The 15,450-nt window shown below is 46.6% G+C and overlaps 2 protein-coding genes across 7 annotated transcripts in view; both read left to right on the top strand.

Annotated features, from left to right (window-relative positions):
* Positions 1–7,258, top strand: FCF1 (FCF1 rRNA-processing protein). The gene is made up of 8 exons (XM_032110943.1): positions 1–72; positions 162–229; positions 388–459; positions 715–863; positions 1,277–1,349; positions 2,473–2,560; positions 3,014–3,108; positions 5,197–7,258. Exons 1-8 carry the CDS (start codon positions 70–72, stop codon positions 5,243–5,245), a joined length of 597 nt encoding a protein of 198 aa, XP_031966834.1. The 5' UTR covers positions 1–69; the 3' UTR covers positions 5,246–7,258.
* A 3,474-nt stretch (positions 7,259–10,732) lies between these two features.
* YLPM1 (YLP motif containing 1) overlaps positions 10,733–15,450 on the top strand; it is a 44,786-nt gene continuing 40,068 nt past the window's right edge. For 3 of the 6 annotated variants that reach the window (XR_004240588.1, XM_032110704.1, XM_032110705.1), the window contains exon 1: positions 10,733–11,797. Coding sequence is in view for 5 of the 6 variants with exons in the window: in XM_032110704.1 (XP_031966595.1) it covers positions 10,769–11,797 (1,029 nt within the window). In the remaining variant the exon portion in view is untranslated. The remainder of the gene's footprint in view (positions 11,798–15,450) is intronic. The other 3 variants (XM_032110702.1, XM_032110701.1, XM_032110700.1) reach the window with 1 other exon arrangement.

The raw sequence follows: 15,450 nt of genomic DNA, 5'->3' as shown, positions 1-15,450 counted from the left end.
GGGCGGGGCCAGTGACGCAGCAGGGACACCGGCAGTGGCGGCGGCACCGACGGGATCAGCAGGATCAGCATGGTGAGCCGGGAGCGGGCCGGGGGGCGGCTGGCTGGCTGGCACCGGGTCTCTCCTGAGCTCATCGCGGCCGTGTGTCCGTGTCCTTGCAGGGGAAGCAGAAGAAGGCGCGGAAGTACGCGGTCATGAAGCGCATGATCAGCCTCCGGGATGAGCGCCTGTGAGTGTGGCGGCGGCTGGGCCCGGTCCCCCGCGGGGCCCTGGAGCGGCCTCGTGTCCCGCTCGGGAGAGGCGGGAGGAGATCCCGGCCCAGGTCTCTCCGCCGCTGGCAGCCCTTCCTTGTCGCTGTACCCAAGTAGTGCCTGTCTTTCTTTGCAGTAAAGAGAAGGATCGCGCAAAAGCCCCCGTGAAGAAGAAGGAGGACCCGAGTGCCATCAAAGAGCGGGAGGTGTAAGTGCTGCCGACGCACTGGGGAGGGAGAGAAGAAAGGCGGGAGGGCCGGCCACGCTGCAGGCTGGAACTGGTGGTGTTTCTGACTCTCAGAGTAAGAAGTGGTGCCCCAAACCAAAGGATTGTGCTTGGGAAGCAGCAGGAGGCCTGATGGGTCTTTCTGCTCATTATCCCTCTTTTATTCTGTGCAAGTTGTAGGATTGGACGTGATGTTAAATGCAATTAACTGATTTGAATTCTTTGTCTTTCTGGCAGCCCCCAGCATCCCTCTTGCTTGTTCTTCCAGTATAATACACAGCTGGGCCCCCCTTACCACATCCTGGTTGACACTAACTTCATCAACTTCTCCATCAAGGCCAAACTGGACCTAGTGCAGTCGATGATGGACTGTCTCTATGCCAAGTGTGAGTGTCTGCCCCACTCACAGCTTCTTCTGACCACAGAGTGCCACAGTGTGCTCATAATGTGCTTTGTCAGCCTTGTGCCACTGGCTGAGAATAACAGAAATCTTGCAAAAAGAGTATGTGCTATAATCATGGAGCTATGGTAACCCTGACAATGTCTCTGGTTTCAGTCAAGTAATAGTTTTAAAATGCTGATCTCAGCAAAAGTAGAGTACTAGTAGCTTAAAAAATTAAAATTACCATGGCATGGTTAAACTCAGTAGCTCTACATTTCATCACCTCGCAACATTATCAGTTGTCACTGTAAGTAATACCTTATAGTGTTCCATGATGTTTCCATGGCACGTGGCCAGTATGTAGGGGTCTGGGAATAAATACTGCTTTGTTTCAATACTGGCTTTTTTTGCATTTAGGTATTCCATGTATCACAGATTGCGTAATGGGCGAAATCGAGAAGTTAGGACAGAAGTACCGTGTGGCATTAAGGTAGGTGCAGAGTGTTCTTCTCTATTTCTAGAACTTAACGCTTTAATAATGACAAACACTCCGGCTTTTCAGTTCGGCTTGGCCTCGCCGTCTGCGCGGCGCTGCGGGGGTGTCGGGGCATGGGGGGTAGGTGGGAGCGAGCAGGCGCCTGTGGAAAGGCCGTGGGGATTGGTGGCCCCGCCGAGCCCGCTGCTGGTGCGGACTGGAAGGGGAACCGCAGCACACCAATCGCCCTCCTTCCCCCTCTTCTTCTCTGTTTAGCCGAGCTGGGATGTTACGGAGGTCTTCAGCCCACTGTGACTGGTGCTCCTGCACCAGTGGTTAGGTTGTTGCAGGGTCCTGAACTTGGTTTCATTTCTCTGGCTCTATGAGATCAGTACAATGGCTCAAGTTTTAGAAATTAAATGCTAGGTATGAGTACACTATATTAATCTGTAAATCTTTTAACCTCTTACAACTTTTAAAGTAATGCTTTTTCCTGTTTCTAAAAAAAAAAAAAATTTTAATTATAGAATTTCTGGAAATGAATAAAGAAGTGACCCAAGTCTTACAGAACCTTTCACTCATACTTCGTGTTATTCCTGTATGAGTAGGTGCCAAGTACTGATAATCTAGAGACAGGTTATTGTGTGATATGTACAAAACTAGTCCAGTGTAGTTTGTGCTCCCCACTCAGATGTATTGTTCTTTACTTTTTATTTTGGCCTGCTGTGTTGTAAAGTGTATGAGTGCATACCCTAAACAGCTTTGATGTTGCCCTTTAGGGAGGAGGTGAAGTGTCCCTTTATTCATGGTACAAATGATCAGATGCCAGAAGTTCTAGTTTTTCCCACAGATAACTTGTTTCAGATTATTTTGTTTGACAATGGCCTAACATTGTACAGATTTTGAATCCAACAAACCAGTACTAAGAAATACTTAAGCTATAATAACTAGACAAATGGCATTCTTTTTTTGTAGGTCATTTCAGTTGACCTTTGTCTACCATTTACTCCATCCCTTCAGCCCTTGTTCTGAGAACAATGTTCTGTGTATCACAGGAAGGGCTGTTCTTTTTCCTCCATACTGTGTTACTGTACTCTCTGGTCTGATTGCTGTGATGCTGCTGTTTATGTCCCCACAGAATTGCCAAGGACCCTCGGTTTGAACGCTTGCCATGTATGCACAAAGGAACCTACGCCGATGACTGCTTGGTGCAGAGGGTCACTCAGGTATTTTGCTTTCTGACATTTTCTATACTGTGCTAACATACTAAAAACTCCTGAACGCTCCTAATTGCTGACTGACTTAAATTTCCCACAAAGTAACTATAAAATCTCACCAAGGGGCACTTTCAGTCCTTAGCATGACATTATTTGGGGCAAGGTATTATCTTGCCTGAGCATTCCTGTTGTATAGGACAGCATCAAGAAGCACTTAGGATGGGCAAACTGTCAGCTTGAAAGGCTGGACAGACTTTCAGAGATTTCTTGGGTCCATTTTGATGGGCAGAAGGATGTTATTAGTCTGCTGTAGAATTCTGTACAAGTCCTGGTAATGCCTTGCTAAGGACTCTTAGCCTTCTTGTGCTCAGTGAGCTCACTGAATAGGAACGTTTGGTCAGCCATGACTCCTTTCTGTGGGTTCTGTGGGTGTTGAATCTGACTTGCCTTCTTCTTTTGCAGCACAAATGTTACATTGTGGCCACAGTGGATAAAGAGCTCAAGCGGAGAATACGAAAAATCCCTGGAGTGCCTATAATGTATATTTCCAGGCACAGGTAAGGGCCCCCTGACAAGAAGGAACCCTGCCCAGTGCAATCCTTGTCTGACAGAGACTCTGTCACCATGTACTTCTCTCCCTCATTGTCTGTAGTGCAGGCTGCAGTAAAGGGCCTGGTGTGTACACAGAAGTTGAAGTACATCTACTGCTGGGAAGAGACTGGTCACAGACCCTCTTTTATTGCAGTCCACATGTTCACTTGTCTTTACCTGGAGAAGTAGTTTCCTTAAGGCCAGTGTTTCCATAGATCAGTTTTACTTAGCAGCAGCAGCAGGACTACCAGGCAAATGCATTCTACAGGTTCTTGAGGAAAAACCATTCTTGTTCCATATTCTATTTGGTAGCTTTGTGTACCCTCAGCTAAGAGACTGAATTTACTTCTTAGCTAAAAACCAAACCAGCTCAGAAGGATACTAGTGTTGGAAATGAGGAGCTTGACTGCTATAAATATGTAAAGTTTTAACTGATCTATACTTAGAATGTGGCTCAAAAGATTTTTCTTTCAAAACACCTTTTCCCCTTATTCACTGTGGCCATGAATTTCTGGAATAGGCTACCAAGGGTGGTGATGGAGTCACCACCCCTGGGGGTGTTCAGGAAATTACTGTACATGGCACTTAGTGCCATGGTCTAATTCACAAGGTGGTATTCAGTCAAAGGCTGGACTCACTGATCTCCAATCTAAATGATTCTGTGAATTATATGTTGAATGTCTAAAGTTTCACTCTCTGAGGTGACCTGCTCTTAAATCCTAAGTCAGATCTTACAAAACTACAGGTTTTTTTCCTTCTCTGGAGGTGGTGAGTTTTTGAGATGCCTGATTGCTGAGCTTAAGGTGAGGAATAACAGCAACCTTATGAAGACTTTTTACTATCAGAAGTAATATTTTTCTTCCTGGGGATCTGAGCTGCAGATAGAAATGCAACAAAGCTTCTTGCTATTCAGTCTGCTTGTAAACCTGTTGCTGCATGGGTGTCACGAGTGCTTTAGTCCACTTGAAGAATCACCTTGCAGAAAGGTACACTAGCAAAAGCAGCTTTTAATATAAGTTTGTAGCAGTGCAACTTAACAGAATTCAATGGCAAGGTTCATTCTGTTACTACATGGATGAAACATACAAAGGAAAATCAACTTAGAATCACTTTAGAATGATTTGCACGGAGACCAGGAGTGCAAAGGGTTCTCCTGTTGAGTCACCAGGTTCAGTGAGGATCTCCTTGCCTTCCAAACTCCTGGTGGAGTCCAGGTGCAGCTGCATGCAATCTTAGTCCCAGACTTGGTCAACAGTCTCTGTCTTAATTAGATTTTAGAAGCACTTAATCATTGACTGATTTAACATTTATAAAGTGATTCAGTAGGGTTTTCTACAATTACAACAGTGGCTTAATTATAGCTTCAAGAAGCAATATTCATACTATACTCAGTAAAAAGTATTTCAGTCAATTCACATGCATGCACACTGACACAAAGACATATATATGAAAATGTATGAAGGTACCAGTTAAAAATTCTCCTCAGGTTCAGTGAAATAACACAGAATTTCTCAACGGGCAAGGCTTGAGCAACGGTCCTTGAAGTATCTCAGCCTTGAGACCAAGAGGCATTCTGCTCAGAGAGAGGTGCTTGTGCAGCGCATGGCAGTCCAGGAGAGCTCTAAGAGCCTCACTTAAGACCACTACTTATAGGGTCACAAGATGACTGCTTTTAGTCATGCATAAATTTTACATCTTGGCCATAATCCAAGTTTCCAAGTTTCCAAGGCTCTGGTAACAATGGTACCATTCCACTCAGGCCATGACTTACATAGGATTGTCACGGGATGACTGACAATCTCATTCTTCATCATAGCCAGGCAACAGGAGTTCTCAGTACAGTCAGTGCTGTTCTCACCTTAGTCATGCAAGATTTCCTGGTATGGTCAAGGGATGCTTCACCACCCAACTCCTTACACAAAGGCCAAGGCCTAGCAGGAATCCCTGAGATGGTAGCGTGGCCCTGAGGAGGAGAAGGGGGTAAATGCACCACTGCAGTGGGGAGGGGAGCAATGTGGAGTATGTTGTCTTCATAAGTTTTCCTTCTTTCTCAGATACAATATTGAGAGGATGCCAGATGATTACGGAGCTCCTCGATTCTAATCTGTCCAGTCAAGCCATCAATGCCAGGACTACAAGCCAGGATAAGGATCCTTCTGATTCCAACCCTCCTGCTTTCTTCTTTTGTTGGAACTCTGCTCATGGGACTGTGGATAATGCTAAACTGACTTCTTAAACTTGATTTTCTAAGAAAAAGCTATTTTGAATAGTCTGTTTTTATTCATCCTTCCTCTGCCTTGTTCTGATTACCTACAGCTGGGAGAACCATATGGGAAACAGAGGATGGCAGTACCAAGAATGTGCCTAGCTCTGCATCAGGACCATTGGAAAAAGTGATTTCAGCATTCTGAATTAAATCCTGATGATGCAACTCTGGCTGAGAATGAAACCACAAGAGATTTTAAAAGTTTCTTACTGCTGCACCTGGAGTGGGACAGGTATTCCTCTGGAAAGTTCCCTCACACCTGTTTAGTCAAATCAGAATCTGCATACAGGAGAAAAGACATCAGATCTGCACAAGTTGGTGGCTTTCTCTGGAACAGCAGTCTAGATTTTAATTCAGAATTGCTGGGCTCTTATTCCACTGCAGAGTGAATGAAGTTTGGTTAAGTGTCCTGCTCAGACTGCCCTTTCTGTACTTGGTTAGCTGGCAGCCTGGTCCTTTTGCTTACATTTAGAGTGGCGGAGGGCAGGGCAGGGTTGGATCAGGACAGGTCTCTCCCTCCTTTGGGTTTGTTTGGGTCCGACGCACCTCAAAGCCTTATCACTTTTGTTACATATCAGGGACAAGAAGGAAAGTGTCTAACAGGCAAAGGTATTAATGTGGGCTGGGAGTCATTGTGGAGGAAGAAGAACAATGGTTACAGATAGAGAGTCTTCCAGAGACCTGCAGAATTTGCTGCAGGGAAGGAAGTGGTCAGAGGAGGGAGGGAAAAGAAATGGTTAAGCCACACGGAGAAATGCAGGAGGGAAAGTATTTCAAAGCCATAGCTGCATTCTCATAGCTCCTCCATTACTCCTTCATTTTTAGCAATATAATTTGCTCTTACGATCTCTGCCGTGTGGTGAGGAGAGGGTCACCAGGAGCCAACATGCTAAAGCACACTTCCTGGCCAAAATGCTGGAGGTATAGTACAGGAGAAGACTGAAAATTTATATTCTTGGTATAATTAAGAAAATTTCCAAACCTTAATAGAGCTTTATCCTGTAGTCCCTTACACTGGTTTGGCTGCAGAGGTGGCCACAAAGGCCACCAGCATCCTTGCCTGTATCAGAAATAGTGTGGCCAGCAGGACTGGGGAAGTGATCCTCCCTCTGTACTTGGCACTGGTGAGGTAGCACCTTGAGTCCTGTGTTTAGTTCTGGGTCCCTCATTACAAGACAAGACATTGAGGTGCTGGAGCATGTCCAGAAAAGGGCAGTGGAGCTGTAGAAGGGTCTGGAGCACAAGTCTGATGAGCAGCTGAGGGAACTGGGGTTGTTTAGTCTGGAGGAAAGAAGGCTCAGAAGAGACCTTATCACTCCCTACAGCTACCGGAAAGGAGGACGTAGCCAGATGGGTGTCAGTCTCTTCTCCCAGATAACAGGTGACAGGATGAGAGGAAAGGGCCTCAAGTTGTGCCATGGGAAGATTGGATATTGGGAAAAATTTCTTCACTGAAAGGGTGGTCAAGCATTGGAGCAGGGTGCCTAGGGAAGTGGTGGAATCAATGTACCTAGAAGTGTTAAAAAAAGTGTGGATGTGGGTGCTTAGAGACATGGTTTGGTGGTGGATTTGGCAGTGCTGTGTTAATGGTTGGACTCAATGACCTTAGAGGTCTCTTCCAACCTTAACAATTCTATAATAGTTGAACTTGGCTGGCTGTATGCTGAACAGCATGCAGTGAAGATAATTTCCTGTCCTTGGGAAATGCTCTGACATCCTAGTAACTTCCTTGCTAGCACCCTACCTCTACAGGTACTGCAGGAAACTTTGAGAACACATCAGACCTACCTCTCATGCTAGCTCTTCGCTTGTTGCAGGCTCACCTATTAAACATCCCTGAAATAACAGCATACTGACACTTTGAAAACTTAGTCCTTTCCAGGCAATCACAATTGAAGTTAATTTTCTCCATCTCCAGCCAGGAAGAAAGTAGCCAACACTGGAGAGATTTTACAGTTAGTGTATAATACGTACATTTCAAAAATAATATCCATAGTTTTGTTCTCTCAATCCAATCCACATTTCTTTAAGCTAATGATCAAGTATTGTCATGAACACTTGAAGCCCATGTTTAGTCAAGTGAGGACTGAGAAACAGTTGTAGGATTAGATCTCTGCAACTTGCTTTTCAGAATAATTCTAGTTTTGAAAGACTTCTTTGAGTCAATAGTTAACTAGAATGGTTCCAGTGCAAAAAACTTCCCTTGAATTAATCCAAATGGAAGGAGAGTGGAGAAGAAAGAACAAAGGAATGGGCACTTATGGTAACATTTGATAAAAGTCTTTCTGGCACAGAATGAGTCAAAGGCACAGCAGCCTGATGAATTTGCGCAACATACATCTGCCAGCAGAATGCCTTTTGCAAGGACTTAATGAAAATATATGTATTTAGCATGAACTATGGGTAGGAATCAAAGTAAATGTGCTCATTAACTGAAATATTTTATTCCTTTTACTCTGCCTTGTTTTAGTAAAAGGAGGAAGAATCTGGAATAGGTATAAGGCAATTGCTAAATATGTGTTAGGAGGGTTGGAGGATGAGTGGAAGAAAGTATTGGCAGTGAGCAAACACTTCAGGAAATTTTTCATAATGGAGTATAATTGGTAAGACAAAAAACTTGGCTATTAACTCAAAGAGCCTGATAAATAGAAGATAAATAGGACAGGAGAGGACTACCTGAATGATCAACTGCTTCTCCTACAGTGCCAGGGAACCTGTGTACCAAACACTTGCTTCAGAGGAAAATACTTACTCCATGCACACAATGGCATCCCAGTGTCTGATCCAATTTACGGTGTGTCAGAGGAGGAAAGATCATTGTCACAGGAAAGAGTTTGGTAAGCTAGAATATTTTGATGTTCCCACAAGTGCAGAACTGTCAGTCCAAACCAGAAGAGAAATTCCTTCCTGACTTAACTCTGGCAGTTGGTTTAAACCTGCACAGGAGTTAGAGATCAGATGCTTGCAGTGTTTCTTCGTAACTAGAGAATTCAGCCTCCCCACTAAGGTCCTGTCTCTTGCTGTAGCCAGTTTCCGTAGCTTCAGAAGACAGAGAACATTCAGGAGCATCACATAAAGAAAATCTGAATATATGCAAAGAATTGTAGGAAATAATTTCTACTCCTTTCTGGAGCCACCAGAAGGTTTAAGGTTAGTGCAGCATTACCAGATGAAGAAATTAAAGCTGCTGATCCAAGATGTGACACTGGTTAATTGAGGGATAACTGAAATGTGGTATAATAGTGTTTAGAAGCAGGAAGAACATGAGCCATTAAAAAAAAATAACCCAAACCAACATGATGGCACCCTTTAATGTTACAGACTGAATAGAATAAAAGAATAAAAATAAATTTTTCTGAATAGAATAATAAGAGGATATAATGTGAACTTAACAGGGTTGCTTTAGGACAAGGTAACATTGGGTAAAGCCAGTGTATCTTGTCTGGTGGGAGTCAACTGTACTGCAACCCAAACCAGATTTGAATATTGAAAAAGCATCTGTCAAGTTATTTGGAAGTTACATTTTGGCTTCCATAATGTGGGCTGGAAAACAAATGCCACTGAAAGTGTTCAAGTACATGTGTTCTCTCGTAAGGAAAGTAACAAGTCTCTTGGCAATATTGAGTAACCACAACAAACAGCAAGAATCGTGGGAGAGACCTGCCTGCAGGAAATAACTGAGTAAACTGATCACAAGAGAACTCACATAGAGTGAACAGATCAGGAGGATAAATTAAAGGATGTTTGCAACAGGAATTCCCTATTTGAGAAGAACTGACTTTCCAAAGCTTAGTGAGTAAACTGGCCCGTAGAACTCAGGTATATAAATGCTAAGTATCAGTACAATGAACAGTAGATGGGAGGCTAAAAATCTGAAAGTCATATTCACTGCAAGAGAAATCTAAACAGACCATCCTAGATAGAAAAGGATCAATAATTGCCTCTAAGTGAAAAGAAAGAATACCAAAGAAGAGAAAAGGCAGTTCTGTAAGTAGTAAATTAAGATCGTTTTCTTGAAGATTTGCATCTCAGTTGAATTCACAGTCAAATATTTTCTTGAAGATTCATGGTGCATCTTCTCTGTGGATTTCCTGAAATTTAACAACAAATGAACATAAAGTCCAGCTTTTCCACCAGAGAGGACAAAGCTTTTTCACTACCTAACAATGTGGTTTTCTTGATATTTCTCCTGACTGAAAAGTCTTAGGACCTTTTCTTCACACCTGCCTTTCTCCACTGGCCAGAGATCCTTGATTCAACAGGCATGAACTAGGGATTGAACACGACAAAAATTGCTCAGGTTTTCTGTGTTTGTAAAGGAGACCAAGCACTGATACATCACCCTGCTGGTGTCCTGCTGACCCGTAGCCACCAGGCTTCACTGCCGAGCTACTAGAATTCACACACACACACTCACACACACGCGCTTCTTCCCTACGATGGGAGTACAGCACTTGGCATAAATCATTGATAACTGACTACAGAATGTATGTTTAACTCATATTTCAGTGTGGGAAGAGAGGAACAAGAAAAAAAAAAATTCCTTCCCCTCAATGCAGTGGCTTTTCTAATGGATGAAGCAATTTCAAATGTCCACTGCTTCATTTTAATTTTTGTATCTCAGGTTAATCACTAGCATATTCCCTGGAAACACGATCGTTCATGGCATTCTGGGGATGGATCAGCGGGACTGGATCATCTCGCAGGACTCGCCTCCCCACGCAGGGGCTGCAGAATCGCTTTGCCTTTGTGCGCCCTTCCCGGGGCCAGGCTCACCGGGACCTGTGGCAGCACTTATGTCACCTTTCAATCGCTACAACTCATCAGCTCTGCCATCGCTCCTCCCGTCGCCGGCACCGGGTTTGCTGTGGCTGCGCGGGGCTGCGGAAGCACGGCGACACCGCCTGTGGGTCACAGCCGCTGCCGGGTGCGGCGGGCAGGCACGGGAACACGGCCGCCAAGGGACACGGCGGCCCGCGGAGCGCCAGGCCCGCCATACACAGCCTGGCTTGCGGAGGGGCTGGCGGCACCTCTACGCACAACGGAGGCCCCCGCGCCGGGCCCGCAGTGGCTCCCCTCTGTCGCCTGCCCCCGTCCCGTCCCGTCCCGTCCCGTCCCGTCCCGTCCCGTCTCGTCTCTGGTTCCCGGCGGGGCGGCCGGGATCTGCCGCTCCGGGCTCGCCTCCGCCCTCGGCCCCGCGCTGGAGGCAGCTGTCCGCTAGGCAGCGCTGCAACCCGCCCAGCGGGGCGCTCTGGCGCGGCGCTCACGCTCCACTGCCCGGCGGGGTGGGGCCTCCCCGCGCAGGCGCCGTGCGCCGCCCGCCGCCGCCGCCGCGGCCTGTGTCCGCTCCGCGTTCCGCCATGTACCCGGCCTGGGGCTTGTACGGGGCGGCTGGGCACTACCCGCCGCCCCCCACCTCCATCCCGCCCCCGCCGCTACCCATCCCGCCCCCCAGCGTGCCGCCTCCCGCCGTTCCGCCGATGCCGCTTCCCAGCTACCCGCCGCCAGGGCCCGCGCCCCCCGCCGCCGCCCCGCCGCCCGCCGGTTCCTCGGGGTTCCTGAGCCTGCAGGAGCAGCACCTGGCCCAGCTGCAACAGCTCCAGCAGATGCATCAAAAGCAGCTGCAGTCTGTACTCCTGGGGCCGCCGCCGCCGCCGGGGCCGCCCCCGCCGGGGCTGCCGCCGCCGCCGCTGCCCAGCTCCTTCACCGACTGGCAGCAGCAGCCGCCCGTGCCGCCGGTGCCGCCGCCGGTCCGCAGCTACCAGAAGCAGTACGCCCACCGCGAGCCGCCGCACCGCAAGCCGCCCCCCGCGGCCCGGGACCGCGACGGGCAGGAGCCGCCGGGCGGGCACGGCGACTGGGGCGAGCCGGTGCCCGCCGAGGCGGTGCCCATGGACATGGAGCTGTCCTCGCCGCCGCAGTCCCCGCAGCCCGCCGCCCAGCCCTACCTGCCCCCTGCCCAGCCCTACCTGCCGCCCCCCCAGGGCGAGCCTTACCTGCCCCCCGCCCAGCCACCCCCAGCCCAGTCCCCGCCGCTCCAGCCCTACCTGCCCCGGGCGCAGCCCTCCCAGCCGCCCCCCTCCTTTTCCGAGCCCCCACCCTCCTACCTGGAGCCCCCGCCGGCCACCGCCTCCCAGCCCTACCTGCCGCCTCCTGCCCAGGGCTACATGGCACACCCCCAGCCCTACCTGCTCTCTTCCCAGGCCTCTCCTTCGCAGCCCGCCCTGGCCCCCTCCATCCCACCCCCGGTCAAGCCATCGCAGGCTCATTTCCCCCCACCCCAGCCGTCTTTGCCCCCACCCGCCGCTGCCCAGCCGGAGGCCGCGCAAGGTGCCGCCAAGGAGGGCGGTGGCACGGAGCAGCCGGACCCCTCCACCATGACTCCCCAGGTAAGGCGGCCCGGCCGGCAGCGGGCAGTCGCCAGGGCAGGGGTGGCGATGAGCCGCTGGCAGGTACGGGGTGTTGCAAAGGTCCCCGAGCAAGGGCAGTTAATAAACACACCGTATTTGCAGAATATTGAAAGGATTTGGATGCAACCCGTGGAAGTCTGGTAATGGCACAGCTCAGGGGAAGCTTCATAAATGCTGATTTATCCAGTGGTGGTGGTAGGGATGTAACGAATTGTCATTTCTAGAGAAAAATTGTTTAGGGAAAAGTGTAAATCCTGGCTGACTTTAATTTTCTGGAGCGTGTGTTGGTCTCTGGAGAATGTATTCCAAAGTACAGCATGTGAGCAACCTGGCACCTAACCCCCGTTGGCTTTGTCTGGCCTGTTGGGAGATGCTGCAGTCTGTTTGCTTGTTGCACACTGCAGGATGAGTGTCACTTGTCTTCAGTCATTTCTTTATTTAGTTTTCTTAAGGGATTGAGTTGCAGTTGTCTGCCTGATCAGTGTAGAGTTGTGACTCTTTTAATCTTATCACACACAGTTAAAGCTGCAAAAATGTTTTTGTTGCAGTACATACTTGCTCTCTACTTAGACTTATATCTACATTTTGTGCTACATGTGCTTGATCTTCCAGTGTAAAATTGCATAGGGCATTGGAGGGAAATGTTCTGAAATGCCTTGAGGTGAAAAATTATTATTGTTGTGGGTTTTTTTATGTGTACACTAAGGCCAAAATACCTGCAAAATGTTTGCACGCTTCACCTAAATGAGACCAGTTCCAGTGAACTGGTGGAACCATTCATCTGCATTGTCAGGGACAATCTAGACTTAGGGTTAAGCATGCACAGCAAAGCACATGTGTTGAGGCCCGCAGCTGTGTACATGGGTCAGGCAGATTCACTGAGGCTTTTGCATGGGTTTAGAGCTATTTTATTGAGATTCACCTGCAAGAAGAAAATTTAAGTGCATGCTTTAAGATTTCTTTATTTAAATCTATTTTTACAGCAAATTGATCTTAGGATTCTGATATGAAGCTAGGTTTGCAGAAATCCTGTTGTGTCATATAGAAGTCACTGACACTTTGAATTTGCTAATTGCTGGGACACCTTTTAATTGTATCTATGTAAATTTCACTTTTACATTTCTACCATATTACTAATTACTGCCTGGCAAAGTAGTGCTTTCAGTTCATTTCACTTAATTTTATGAAGGTTTTGGACAGTACTAATTAATCTTTTACAGTGATAACAACAAGACTTAATTTTTTAATGACAAAACCAAAACCTCAAAAAGTCACACATAGAAAGTGGTATTAATTTGGTATTGAGGCAGCTTACTGACTTCTTAAATTATTGAGCTCAGTAATAAAACACTAAACACTCTCCAGAAGAGTTGCAAGCAATGCATTATTGTGGTGTGCACGTGGAAGCAGCAGAATACTGTTGAAGTTTACATTGTCTGGTTTATGAGTGTATATATAAATAGCTGCTGTCTTGAGTAGTTTGTTTGCTCTCATTCACATTTCAGTGTTAATTCAAAAGGAATATGATACTTTTCTGGTCATAAATTTGTAATGATAGATTGATACGATTTTGGCTATCTTAGGCTGTAAAATGAGACACAATTTGGAGTAACAATAGGAATAGGAAAAGCTAAGCGTCGTGATGCTTTCATGTTAGTAATCTGAAAAGACGAGTAAAGAAACAGTAATTTGTCATTTGTAGTATCCTATTAAGCCATTGTTTAAACTGGCAATTGAAAGCAGTTCTTTCTATTCTCATCCCACAGTAACAGTGGCTGCAGACAAATACATCAGTGTTTTTCTCTTAATTCAGAAAATATTACGCAATTTGCCCTGAGTTGGTGTTTTACTATTTTCCTTTGCTGTCTAAGATACTGTTCTTCATCTTGACAGTATCGAGAGTTTAACATAGTTTCTTCCATAGGTGTATGGTTGGATTAAGTTGCTGGATTCTTGTCAAGTCCAGTTAAAATAACTATGGTATTCCCTTAATGTTCCATCTGATACTTGGGTAATGTATGCTGCTATTTTTTTCCAGTGTCACAGAATGGGCAAGGTTGGAAGGGACCACAGGCGGTCATCTGGTTCAACCTCCCTGCTCAAGCAGGGTCGTCCTAGAGCACATGGCACAGGATTGTGTATTCCAAACAGTTCTTGAATATCTTCAGTGAGGGAGACTCCCCAGTCTCTCTGGGCAGTCTGTTACAGTGCTCAGTCCCCTGCATGGTAAAAAAGTTCTTTCTCATATTCAGGTGAAACTTCCTGTGCATCAGTTTCTGCCCATTGCCCCTTGTCCTGTTCTTTGGCACCACCAAGAAAAGCCTGGATCCTTCCTCTTGGCACCCTCCCTTCAGATACTTGTATGCATTGACAAGGTCCCCACTCAGTTGTCTCTTCTCAAGGCTGAACAGGCCCAGCTCCCTCAGCCTTTCCTTATTAGAGAGAGGTGTTCCACTCCCTTGGCATCTTCATGTCCTGTTCCAGGAGTTCCAAGTCTCTCTTGTACTGAGGAGCCCAGAACTGGACACAGCACTCCAGATGTGACCTTACCAACGCTGAGTAGAAGGGCAGGATCACCTCCCTCAACCTGCTGGCAATGCCCTTCCTACTCCAAGTATGTGTGGGTACATCTGTACCCATAAATATGCGTTTATCTACATCTGTTAAAGCTGCCTTAGCTTTACCACCTCACCATTTAGCAGACTGCTTCACTCTTTAAAACAGCCCTTTTGTTTTATAGAGGGTGCTAAACCATTCTTGTGTAATCTTCACCTGGGAAGGACCTAGTGTCCCCCAAAATAGGTATTATGGTGTGGTCTAGAGTCGCCTATATTAACTTTGGAGTAGTCTTTTGGTGTGGACTTTGCATTAACATTGGTGGTATGGCCTGTGGTCAGGAGCTGGTAGTGCCGGTTTCAGTGTTCCTGTAAAATGCAACAGGATCTCTTGGTCAGCCAAAGATGGAAAAAGGCCTGTGTTGATGCTGGTGTTTTCCTTGGGCTTAAGGATTATAATTGAACTTGAAGAATGACAAGTCCAGTTGAATGACAAGTCATTGTGAGGAAATAAGCACTCAAATAACTAAACTCTTCATCATGAAAAATTTTCTACACTAGCACTTCTGTTTTGCTCCAACTAAGCTGTAAAAATCTACCCTTCTGCTTTTCTCATGCTTTTCAGATAGCACAGGAATAGGTATCACTGACTCATCTGCTGAAAATAATAATATTATCGTAGCTCTGGGAAGCCCATATCATATTATGAGTTTTAGCCCTTTGTCCAGCTGGTGGAATGAGGAGGAAACAAAATGGATCTGTGGAGACAACAATTTTGTGGCAGTAGAACATGTGGTCACCCATCATAGCACCTAGTACCACAATGGCAAATCACCTTATAGTGCCTTTTGAGATGGATAATTGAATCAGGTTTTGTACAGCTGGGAAAGTATGCTCCTCCCTTGAGTTGCACTTATTTCAACATGTCGTTGAAGGTTTCTGACAGAGTCCACACTGCAATGTAAATGCACATCTTCCACCCAAAGGTATGGCAGCTCTTCTGAGACATATTCTTGTTAAAAAGATTTATGGCAGGAATAATTGCACGATCAGTTTAAGGTCTGTGAAGCATAGTCT

Source organism: Corvus moneduloides, chromosome 6 (assembly GCF_009650955.1).
Source record: "Corvus moneduloides isolate bCorMon1 chromosome 6, bCorMon1.pri, whole genome shotgun sequence".
NCBI lineage: Eukaryota > Metazoa > Chordata > Aves > Passeriformes > Corvidae > Corvus > Corvus moneduloides.
The sequence above is the reverse complement of the archived record's forward strand: the minus strand, read 5'-3'. Positions and strand labels throughout refer to the sequence as shown.

Bases quoted from the DNA above. Each gene is read 5' to 3' on its own strand.
- FCF1 (XM_032110943.1), top strand. The intron at 864-1,276 runs GTGAGTGTCTGC...TTTTGCATTTAG, and splicing joins GGACTGTCTCTATGCCAAGT to GTATTCCATGTATCACAGAT. The intron at 2,561-3,013 runs GTATTTTGCTTT...CTTCTTTTGCAG, and splicing joins TGGTGCAGAGGGTCACTCAG to CACAAATGTTACATTGTGGC.